This window comes from Sabethes cyaneus, chromosome 3 (assembly GCF_943734655.1).
Source record: "Sabethes cyaneus chromosome 3, idSabCyanKW18_F2, whole genome shotgun sequence".
NCBI lineage: Eukaryota > Metazoa > Arthropoda > Insecta > Diptera > Culicidae > Sabethes > Sabethes cyaneus.
This window is the reverse complement of record NC_071355.1, coordinates 146,994,881-147,006,483: the sequence shown is the minus strand read 5'-3', so window position 1 is coordinate 147,006,483 and position 11,603 is coordinate 146,994,881. Positions and strand designations below refer to the sequence as shown.

The following is an 11,603-nucleotide window of genomic DNA, read 5'->3' as shown; positions in this document are numbered from 1 at the left end:
GAAAAATTTAAACAATTGCTTTTTTAAACAATTGCTAATGTCCGCTTTTTTTTCAAAATTTGACCACTGTGCAGCACGACCTTTGCACAATGGCATGAAGTCAAATCCTACCAAAAGATCGTAGGACAGTTGTGACACTTCAGAAGGGGAAGAGATCGCTTTGGAGACACTCTTTCAAACACACTTGTTTAAGTTTTGTGGTACCAGGGGTCGCGAAAGGTGTACTCCGCTTTCCACGTGAACAAATTGCTTGCCAAATCAAGAATTTCTTGGCAAAGTTCGACATTTTTTGTTTTCGGCGGTTCTCCGGAACATCAAACTTATCCTTTGCAGTAGGTAGAATTTCCCAAGCAGCCAAAAGCTCGAATTTCACTTAAGGAACGAACCTGGAAGTTCATATTTAGTTCAAGTTCAGTTCCGCAGAACTTTCTTGCTGAACAATCAGACACTACAGCTGTAAACCGAACTTTATTCTCAATAAAGTATCGGTCATATCTGTAGCAACTTGAAAGTTCAAAATGCAGCTTGAAGCTAATTAGGAGTTCGGATAATGGTGTCTAAGGAAGGTTAGCAAGCTTTATGTCTATGGATCTATAGCTTGCTAAGCAGCTTTACCTGTAATCACCCGAACTTTAAAGTTGCCTTGAATTCGCTGCATAGAGCGTTAAGCAGCTTCTAAAAAAACTTTGTCATAAATTTATAAAATAGCACTTTAAGTTCTATTTTTATTCTGTTTCTATTTTCTACCTCCGCCTCCTTCTAATTTCTGTAAAGCCTGTTCATGCGATTAAGATAGACTATTTAAAAAAAACTAACTAACAGCTACCGCTGCTGGATTTGAAGCCGAGCGCTTCGCGTTACAAACCTATCCTGATGCATTGCGCCATCTCTGACGCCGCTAATGACATGAATTGCATTGTTTACATTGTCAAGTGTGTTTCGCTGCTGCGTATCGTGTACTATTTTTATCAATTTTCTTTGTAACCGAGTGTGCAGTCATTTACCGATTTGTGTTTCGCCGTTTTACATCGACAACAGCTGCATCGACGTTATCGAGTCTTGTGCTGTAAACGCAGATCTGCCGCAAAATAACAATTTTTCTAGTCCGGTTCGAAGAGCAAGTGGTGTTGTTATTGTCCGGGACGAACTATCACTCATTCGCATTCAGCCTCCATACGGCTGCTGCTCCCACTGTCGGATACAAGCTATCGTTGGTTCATCAGTCCTTACGGAAGTATATCGTTAGGCGCATTCAATTTGGATTGCATTGCAAATTTCATACCTGTTGCGAATATTATGGCTTGTCACCGTTGCAAGAAGACGGTCACTGCTTCTGACCGTATAGTATGCCAAGGATTCTGTGGTGCTACCTTCCATGTCATTTGTGCGAAAGTGGACGATCCTGTACGAGAGGCGTTGGGCATTGGTGGCAATAACGTTTTCTGGATGTGTGATCCGTGTGCTGAACTATTCTCGAGTGGTCATTTTCGAGCGCTGTTAACTGATTTTGATGGGAAATGTTCATCGTTTATGCCAAAAGCAATACAATCGATGAGAGACGATATCGATAAGTTACATACAGCTTTAACTGCCCTAACAGCGAAAGTTGATGCCAAACCGAATGCTAACACGCCGTACGCTACCCCGATCCCGTGGCCTAATGTTACTCGTTCGACTGGTCTGCAGAGTACGCCGAAACGACGACGAGGAAACAGTGGCAATCCTGTCAGTCCGCCTTCTACTATGACTGTCAACACCTACGGGACCAAAGCGGCTCATACAATTAGAACTGTTAATCTCCACCGGAAACAAGATGAGGACATGGCGTGGATATATTTGTCTGCATTTCACCCATCTACCACTGAGAAGGAAATCGCTAGTCTCGTCACTGAATGTCTTGCGTTGCATGCTGGAGATCAACCTAAGGTTGTGAAGCTGGTTCCTACGGGGAAAGATCCTGCAACACTCAACTTCGTGTCCTTCAAAATTGGAGTCAACCAACAATTTAAGGACAAAGCATTATGCTGCGAAACATGGCCGGAAAATGTACGTTTTCGTCTGTTTGAGGATTATCGGACAAAAAACGCTGCAAGGATTGTCAAAATTTCGCCGAAGGAAATCTCATCAAGAATGCCGCCGGTGGACTCAGATCATGCTCATCGTATAGAGGTAGACGAATAGGCCAGCCATTCTCACCATCGTCAACGCCGGGATGCACGCAGCAAAGCATCATGGAAGCCCCTTCCGGCCACGATACAGTTAAGCCATCTGCCGTTCTTCATGAGCCTGCATGCAACAATGTAATAGTATCCTGCCAACAGAGTCATCCCGGCCCTGTATCCGGTGGTTTGGAAGGGGTCTTCCAGCCTGCTATCTCAGGCAAGTATCTGTGCATTCCCGACTTCTCTCGCCCTGATGTTTGTCGAAATTTCAGACGCACTGTGGACAGCATCCTGGAAGATCCCGTCGAGTCTTCAGCTAGTTCCTCTCTGACTGTCGCCAAAGGTTCCAGCCGTAACGTCACCTCTCCTACACCGGCCGAAATTCCTCATCCCGATAGGCCAATATCAACTTCATGCATGTCGAGTGCAACCGAGGAATCACTGCTGTTATACTACCAGAATGCCTGCGGGATGAATACTGTCATCGACGATTATTTTCTCGCCATCTCAGAAGGTTTCTACGACGTCATCGCGTTAACGGAGACCTGGCTCGACGACCGCACTCTACAGTCTCAACTCTTGGGACATGAATATGAAGGCTTCCGCTGCGACCGCGGTCCTCACAATAGCTCGAAAAAAACCGGCGGAGGGGTGCTCGTTGCTGTTCGCCGTAGCCTGAAAGCATCCAGAGTCAACGACGTAGCTTGGAACAACATTGAGCAAGTCTGGGTATCTATAAAGTTGAAGGACCGTAACTTATATCTTTGCACCATTTATATTCCACCCGATCGTACTCGTGACAAAACGCTGATCGAGTCCCATCTCAATTCAGTGTTGATGATAGCTGCGAAAGCAAAACCGCGCGATGAAATAGTCATTATCGGCGATTTTAATTTTCCTAACATTTGCTGGCGCGCCTTTCGGAACGGCTTTACCTACCCGGATCCTGACCATTCTTCATTTCACACCTGCGCTCTCGACCTGCTCGACGGCTACAGCTGCTCAAATCTGATTCAGATCAACTGCAACGCGAATGAAAATGGACGCTGTTTAGATTTATGCTTCGTTTCCGCCAGTGAATCTGCTCCTCGGTTGACGATTGCTCCCGTCCCTCTAGTCAAGCTCGTACCTCACCATCCTCCACTGGTTCTCTCCCTCCACAACTCTCAAAGACCTGACTACCACGAAACACCTCCTCCATCTAGTTACAATTTCCGTCAAGCCGACTACAACGGACTTTTGCTTGCATTACAAAACTTCAACTGGTCGATAGTCTTACTTCAACACGACATTAATATTGCAGTCAGCGAATTCTCCTTGCTAATGAACCAGCTAATCGAGCGCTTTGTGCCTAAATCACGGAGCACGCCTTCTAAACATCCTCCATGGCAAACACCGGAATTACGTCGACTAAAAACTGTAAAAAGGGGTATTTTCCGGAAACTTTCCGCGAACAGGCATCTTCACCTACGCGAACATTATCAACATTTGAACCATGCATATAGACGTCTTAGTCGCCGCTGTCACCGCAATTACACGAGACGTATGGAAGCTAAACTGAAATCCGACCCCAAGCGATTTTGGAAATTTGTCAACCAGCAACGTAAAGAATCCAGTCTACCGACTACCCTAGAGTTTGCCGGGGAGACGGCAGATAATACTCCCGCAATCTGTAGACTTTTTGCAACGAAATTCTCTAGCGTCTTTTGTAATGAAACACTTACTTCAAGTCAAATCGACACTGCTGCTAACAATGTTATTCCTACCGGTCGCGCAATCTCATCTATTGATTTCGACGACCGTGTTGTACTCTCTGCAACTGCCAAAATGAAGCATTCGAGTTCTCCCGGCCCCGACGGAATTCCTGCAACACTTATAAAACACTGTATAACCGGTTTGCTTGCACCAATCTCACATCTGTTTCGCCTATCTCTGGCCAGCGGACGCTTTCCTGAAGCATGGAAACAAGCCTATATGTTCCCAGTTTTCAAAAAGGGAGATCGAACCAAAGTCGATAACTACAGGGGAATATCAGCCTTATGTGCTGTATCGAAGCTGTTCGAGTTAGTAATCATCGAGCCAATCTTCTCCTATTGCCAACAAACGTTAGCCAACGAGCAACACGGTTTCCTCCCAAAGCGATCCTGCACTACGAATTTGCTTTGTTTCACTAATTACGTGACTGATAGCTTCACTGAACGTTCGCAAACTGACGCAATATATACTGATCTCTCCGCTGCCTTCGACAAAGTCAACCATCGTATTGCCGTCGCCAAGCTGGACCGCCTCGGATTCTGTGGGAGCTTGCTGAACTGGTTTACATCCTATCTGACAGGACGAACTATCCGTGTGAGGATCGGTCAGGAGATCTCGGATCCATTCTCCGCCTCGTCTGGGATTGCACAAGGCAGCCATCTGGGTCCGCTGGTCTTCTTGCTTTATTTTAATGATGTACATAACTTGCTCGACTGCCCGCGACTGGCGTTTGCAGACGACTTGAAGTTATTCTCGAAAATCAACTGCATCGGCGATGCCCATCTCCTCCAGAAACAACTGGACATTTTCGCGCATTGGTGTGCACTAAACCGCATGCTACTCAACCCATCAAAATGCTCAGTAGTGACGTTTACCAGGAAACTGCAGCCGCTGAACTTTGATTACAGCCTTAATTCAACTCCGATCCCACGAGTCGATCACGTGAAGGACCTAGGCGTAATACTGGACTGCCATCTCACCTATAAACAGCACATGTCATTCATTGTGTCTAGAGCCTCTAGAATGCTCGGTCTAATTATTCGCATGACAAGAGAATTCCGAAACATACAATGCCTTACTGCCTTATACTGCTCATTAGTGCGATCTCCTCTCGAATATTGCTCGTCAGTGTGGAATCCACACTACAACAACGCTGTTTTACGGATCGAAAATATCCAACGTAGATTCGTTCGCTATGCTCTACGCCTTCTACCTTGGAGACAACCTATGCAGGTCACTCCTTATGAGGAACGTTGTCAACTTCTCCGACTCGACACACTCCAGCTTCGCCGCGATACCTCTCGTGCAATGACTGTCGCAGACGTTTTAACAGCCCGTATCGACTGCCCAGACATCCTCCAGTTGATAAACATAAACGCCCCCTCCAGAACTTTAAGGATGGTTCCAACACTACGTCTACCGCACCGACGAACTAACTATGGTGCTAACAGTGCAATTATAGGCTTGCAAAAAGTTTTCAACAGAGTGTCAGCCGTTTTCGACTATCATGTGTCCCGTAACGTGCAACGCACAAAAATTATTTTAATATTAAGACGACTCTTTTATCATTAGGGCAACTGTGTCTGTTGATATATACATGTAAATGAAATAAATGAAATGAATTTGGCCGATGAGTTGTTCTTGAGTGTAAGTTCGCTTCGGGGCTGTGGTAAATGTTCTCATAGAACATCGAGTAAAATCTATGCAAATCGCATAATCCACCAACGGAGCAGTGGTACACGCATCTAAGTCACCGAAAGGGAGTACTCGAGTTCAAATATCCGAGGTTTTTTGGGGGTTGGTGGTGTGTGGTAAGTTACAATAAATTGATATTTATAAAAAAACAGTTGATTATTCTCCTGATGATCTTTTATTAAATAAAATAATTGATATTGTTAACCGAAACTAAATGCCTTAGCTCAAATGGGAAAATATCATGAATATACAAAACAGGAAGAAGTGGGAAAATTCCCCCAATCTTCTTTTATTTTTAAGCTTATTGAAGTTTCTTTTTGAGCTGAACAGTGTTCTATATAGCGACTTAAGTGAACTTCTTGCAAACTTTCTAGTTCTGTTAGAAGTTGCTTTGTATTACCTTTGAAGTTTAATCATCAAATACGAACTTAAAAGTATGTAATTTAATTTATTGTTTCTTTGTCTTCGAAAATACTCGTACAGACTGTTGCTTAAGTTAAATTCTTAATTCTATTTACAAAATCGTTCTTACTAATATGAAAGTCAAACTGATCGTAGACAACGTTGAAAGCACGAATGCAGGCACTGAATGGGTTACTGTACCCATAGTTTGTCCTATTGAGTGGCAACAGCAGTGCATCATGAGTTCGGAGAATGCATGCTGGAGCATTTATATTTATGCTTGCAAGTAATGATGGACAGTCGCTGCGGTTTGTGAGAACGTCAAAGAAAAACACTCGTTGCAATCTTAGGCGCCTAGCGGAAAGTGTTTCCAAGCCAGCCAGTAAACAGCGCGAGGTATATGGAGGCAACTCTGTAGGGTTAGTCCAGGGGAGTTGACGAAGGGAAAACCGTATGAAATGTTTTTGGACTCGTTCTAATTCGAGGGCGTGCGAGACGTGATAAGGTGCAATGCAGTGACTTAAGAGCATTTACGTCTGTAATAAATGCTGTATGGCGGCGAACGGCACCCAGGACAGAAAAGGCTTTAGCAGCAGTTAATGCTACATGCTCGTTTAATCGCAGTTTGTTATCTAAAATCACACCTAAGTCACGTATAGAATTCACCCTCTCAAAGACGGCCAAACCAATCTTGTATGGGAACTCAGTAGTAGTTAAGCAGCGAGTAATTGATAGCGAGTTGATGTTTACAGCCATACCGTTTTCGTAACTCCACAACAGGAGTTAACCGATGTCGCTTTGCAAGGCGACGCAATCTTGGGCGGATGATATCACCCGATTTTGAGATCGGCAGCGAAGAATGATACTCCGGATGATATCCGATATGCGAGGTCGTTTACGTATAGAATAAAAATAAGCGGACCCAGTACACTCCCTTGAGGAACACCTGAGGTGACGTTGAATGTTGTTGAGGTTTCATGTTCAACCTGTACAAAAGCTTTCCGTCCGGTGAGGTATGATTCCAGCCACTCAACTATCCAACTCGGGAAACCAAGATGGGCAAGTGTGTCGATTACGAACGTGTGCGGAATAAGGTCGAAAGCCTTCGAAAAATCTATGTAAATTGAATCTACTTGGCGACGGGATTCAACTGCACGGAACAACGTGTTGGTATAAGCCATAAGGTTTGTAGTTGTAGAACGACGTTCGACGAAACCATGCTGAAACTCGCTGATCAAAGGTTTTGCAGCATTGCTTAGGAAATGATGGACGACTGTTTCGAAGACTTTAGCAAGACAACAAAGTATCGATATTCCACGATAGTTGTCAAGTACGGTTAATTACTTAAAAATTAAGCTGAATAGAGTTCTATTTATGCTCGTTTCGTTGGCTGATTAAACCAAAAAATCCCCTTTTATCGCAACTTTTGTTTACTTGGGATGTATCCGCAATTTTCTGAACAGATATTTATATTTTCGGGATCGTAAGATTCGGGCTCAACTAGTGATAAAATATTCGGTTGCGCAGCATTTTTAATTTACATTTTCATTTTCATCTCTCACTTTCTCTGTTGCAGACAATTTTAATGAAAACTCCCATACTACAACTCCAGCAAAAGCAATACAAGAGAAGTTGTATTACGCTATAAGATTCAAACACGTGAAACGTAAACGTAAAAATCTACCTCATGAAACTAATGATACTGGTTTTCATTCGTGCATAACAATACTTTTGGCCAACTTTTCGGGTCACATACTACTATGTGCTCCTTTATAAACTGCACATGATTATACCCCTTTTTTATTAGACAAGGAATCGCTTTTTTGCTCCATTAGGCGCTTGGTGGAGATTGATTATGGTTTAATTAGGTCATTACAAATATTTTATAAAGTTTTTGTCCTTCCGGTGTTCGGCCACTGAAGGGGGGGGGGGCGAAAAAAAAACAAAGTAAATTTTTTAATCGAACAAAAAAAAAACTTGGGTTTAAGAATTTTTATTTAAAGTTTAAACGTGTAAACCGAATCTATTCTTGCTCTTAATATATACGTTATTATTTTCCATGCAAAAATCTAGGGAAAAATACAAAAACGAAAGAAAATTTTTGTGGACGACTTTCGGAAATTCCATTGTTCGAATTTCCATTTGTGTTTCGTGCTAGAAGCGTTGACTCAACTTGTATACTCCTTTTCGAGTTTTTCAGACTGTAGAGCCCACAGACAATTGATTTTATAAAAAAAAAATTGACGCATACCTTACAAATTGTTTTTCTGCCCCCCGATTTTTCAAGCCAATTTCCAAGGGGGGGTGACAAAAACTTTCAAAATGATTTGCAATGGCCTTATGGAAATTAAAAATGAAAATTTTGTTGATTTTTCTTATCGCATTTTTTAAAGATTTCTACATTTTTCTACAAGTGCTAACCTCCTGTTCATATCTTGATTTGCCATAGCTATAACGAAATATTACATCCAAACCGCGCAAAATGTACATTTCTACTTAATCCAACAACTATGCCTCGTAAACAAAAAATGTTTACGATACAATTAAAGCTGTTCATCTATCCATCCACACCAATATTGTCCAATTATTTGGAATCTGCATTGATAAATCAACGAATCACACTTTTACCTCTCTTTAGTCTATACCTGCATGCAGCTAGATCTTCACAGCAAGTGCTTTGTAGTAATGTTTAAGCTTTGATTCATAATGACGACAAGGAATGTTCTCTTGCTAATAACCTTTTCTCGAATCTACTGACCCCACTTAATCGCAACATTGCCGATGGGCCCCATTCGGTGGCTTGACCATACCTCTACCTACGTGGATGTCGCGTTGCTCGTTATTTCGGTTCACGGCATTTTTTCATCTTCCCTACATACCTATCCCTCTCCCCTGCCCGCCGCCGCCAGCATCGTTGGTCTGCTCAGAAGCTTAGAAGTGTATTTATCCACCGATGGCAAGTATCACTCCACTCGAAGTGTTATTATTTATCTGGCAAGTCATAAAAAAGTGAGCAATATAGTCGTTATGTAATGAAGAAGTCCAACGCAAATATGTAGGACAACAACAGTTGCCGCTAGGTTAGAAGAAGCCGGCTGTCTGGTGCTTCATTGGTCACCTATACGATTGGCCCGATGCATCGCTGACTGGAGGGGTTAGATTGGTCAACAACATTCAGTTAGAAGTGTGAAATTTTAAATTGGCAAAATGATACGAACAGTTGCTTAACCGAAAAAATGCTAATGAGCAAGTACCGTCGTATTTGCATTGCAATTGATGCTGCCGAGCCATTCATTACCATCAGACAGGGCAAGTGGCAATCAAGGTCCACCGCTATTGTTCCACGTGTTGAGTTGAAAATGTTTATGCTGTGGATTAACGAACCGAAAGGGAGTTTCAATTTGCACGCTGAGGCACGGGTTGGAAAATTGTTGTTCTATATTTACAGCCATATTAAAGACACTTTTATTTCAATCTAAATTACTTAGCAATAATGTTCTTGATTATCTATATCTTTAGTCTAAATTTGACTTTACCAGCCATGATGGTGATGATGTTTGTGCTTGTTGAACGTTTTTTCGATAGTGATAGTTTTGTGCAGTCCACCACCACCACCACCACTACCATAACCTCCACCTTGTCCACCGGAGCCATATCCACCTCCACCATACCCGCCTCCACCGTATCCGCCACCACCATGACCTCCGCCATTTCCGCCAGCACCATAACCGCCTTGTCCTGCTCCATTGAACCCAGTGGAGCCGCCACCTGAAGCCTGACTGCTCGCTCCTGCATATGCGGAAGCATAACTTCCTGCAAAGGATCCACCACTTGAACCACCGCTAGATCCACCACCGGTACCTACAGGTACTGGGACAGCAACCGGTCTATCGACGGGAACTTCTTTCACGACCGTTACTGGTACTTGCTTCTCAATATAAACTGGATATGGTCTGTCAACTGGCACAGGAACTGGCTTTTCCACAACAACTGGAACTGAATGAACTGGATGATCAACGTGTTTGTTAATGGTCATCTCATTAGTAAACTCACCTCCATGGCCGCCTGCGTGGCCGCCTCCATTACCATAGCTTCCACCGCCATGAGAACCAGTAAAACCGATAGATCCTCCTAAAGATCCGGAGCCATGGCTCCCACTTCCTCCATGTCCAAAGCCTCCACCGCCGCTGGAACCGGTGAAACCGGCAGATCCATGCCCTCCCGAAGATCCGGAACCATGGCTCCCACTTCCTCCGTGTCCAAAGCCTCCACCACCGCTGGAACCGGTGAAACCGACAGAACCATGCCCTCCCGAAGATCCGGCACCATGGCTTCCGCTTCCTCCATGTCCAAAGCCACCACCACCATTGGAACCAGTGAAGCCACCTGAAGGTCCAGAACTTACAAGGCCTCCACCACCTCCCTGTGCACCAGAGCTTGCGCTAGCGAAACTATTTGCACTAGCGCTTGCAAAACTGTTCGAAGAACCGCCAGAATGACCCCCGCTGGAACCACCGGGTCCACTCAAAACTGGCGATGGTTGATATCCACCCTGCCCATGACCGAATGAGGGTGAATAACCTCCTCCGGAATTTCCGCCAAAGTCTCCACCTTGGCCTGCTCCGCTGAACCCACCTCCACTGGATCCACTGAAAGCACTAGCACCAGCTGAAGCACCAGCGGAGGCACTAGCAGAGCCACTTCCACCGCCTGAACCGTGCGGTGAACCGGAACCACCACCAACAAAAGATGGTCCCGAATAGCCACCCGAACCGGAATATCCACCGTTACCTCCGCCACCACCGCCTCCTCCGTGACTACCGGAAAGTCCACCGCCAAAGCTCAGTCCTAATCCGCCCCCTCCGAGAGAAAAACTTCCACTTCCTCCAAGACCACCATCACCTCCAGATGATAAGATCAATTTTTTATGCAAGTGAGGCGTTCCTGATGCGAAACCGATGATGAAAATCACCTAAAATAGGAAGGAAAGGAACAAAATTAGTTGGCAGGTTGACTTTCTAATCGTATAAACTATTAACAGCAATTTTGGTGTCGATTAATCCAGACGTTACTCGAAAAAACATGGTTTAAGGAAAAAAATAAAAATTTAGATGAAACACGGCAAACCAAAAGCAAATCCAAAGGTGAAGGACCTGTTTTAACCAGATAATTTTCTTGGAGATGAACGACGGCAACACACGTTCTCCACCACACCTGACCAACGTGTCCGTTGACAGGCAGCCACAACAGGTAGATGGTTTGACGAAAGGACCTGTGTTTTGTTTGCACCTCATCAAACAATGTACAATTATATTTACTATGGTACTATAAAGTTTGTCATAATATCACACCAATTATACTATTATTTTGCCTTAACATTTAAAGCGCACGATGAGAATCTCTCCAAGCAATGCCTGCAGCTCGAGGTTCATAAGCCTTCGCTTTTCGTTTGTACTCCGTGACACCTTTCGTTCAAATACGGCAAGTGCATGTATGTCTTTTTTACGCAAAGTTACGATCTCAAGTTCGTCGAGAACCAGAGCTGCCACAAATACTGATATTTGTGCATGCATAAATTTGGGACCCATC

General features: G+C 44.0%; 2 protein-coding genes across 2 annotated transcripts; one reads left to right on the top strand and one right to left on the bottom strand.

Annotated features, from left to right (window-relative positions):
- Positions 1–1,296: 1,296 nt before the first annotated feature.
- On the top strand, positions 1,297–2,181 carry LOC128740237 (uncharacterized). The gene has a single exon (XM_053835771.1). It carries the CDS (start codon positions 1,297–1,299, stop codon positions 2,179–2,181), a length of 885 nt encoding a protein of 294 aa, XP_053691746.1.
- Positions 2,182–9,546: 7,365 nt separating this feature from the next.
- Positions 9,547–11,098, bottom strand: LOC128740236 (loricrin-like). The gene is made up of 5 exons (XM_053835770.1): positions 11,054–11,098; positions 10,755–10,986; positions 10,299–10,625; positions 10,134–10,265; positions 9,547–10,079 (listed from the first exon to the last, which is right to left on the bottom strand). The coding sequence occupies exons 1-5, from the start codon at positions 11,096–11,098 to the stop codon at positions 9,547–9,549; spliced, it is 1,269 nt and encodes a 422-aa protein (XP_053691745.1).
- Between the last annotated feature and the right edge of the window lie 505 nt (positions 11,099–11,603).

Coding starts and splice junctions, on each gene's coding strand:
- LOC128740236 (XM_053835770.1), bottom strand. CDS start 11,098: ATGTTTTTTCGAGTAACGTCTGGATTAATCGACACCAAAATTGCT. Junction 10,266..10,298: donor TGGTTCTGTCGGTTTCACCG/GTTCCAGCGGTG, acceptor TTGGACACGGAG/GAAGTGGGAGCCATGGTTCC. Junction 10,080..10,133: donor ATCTTTAGGAGGATCTATCG/GTTTTACTGGTT, acceptor GCGGCCACGCAG/GCGGCCATGGAGGTGAGTTT.
- LOC128740237 (XM_053835771.1), top strand. CDS start 1,297: ATGGCTTGTCACCGTTGCAAGAAGACGGTCACTGCTTCTGACCGTATA.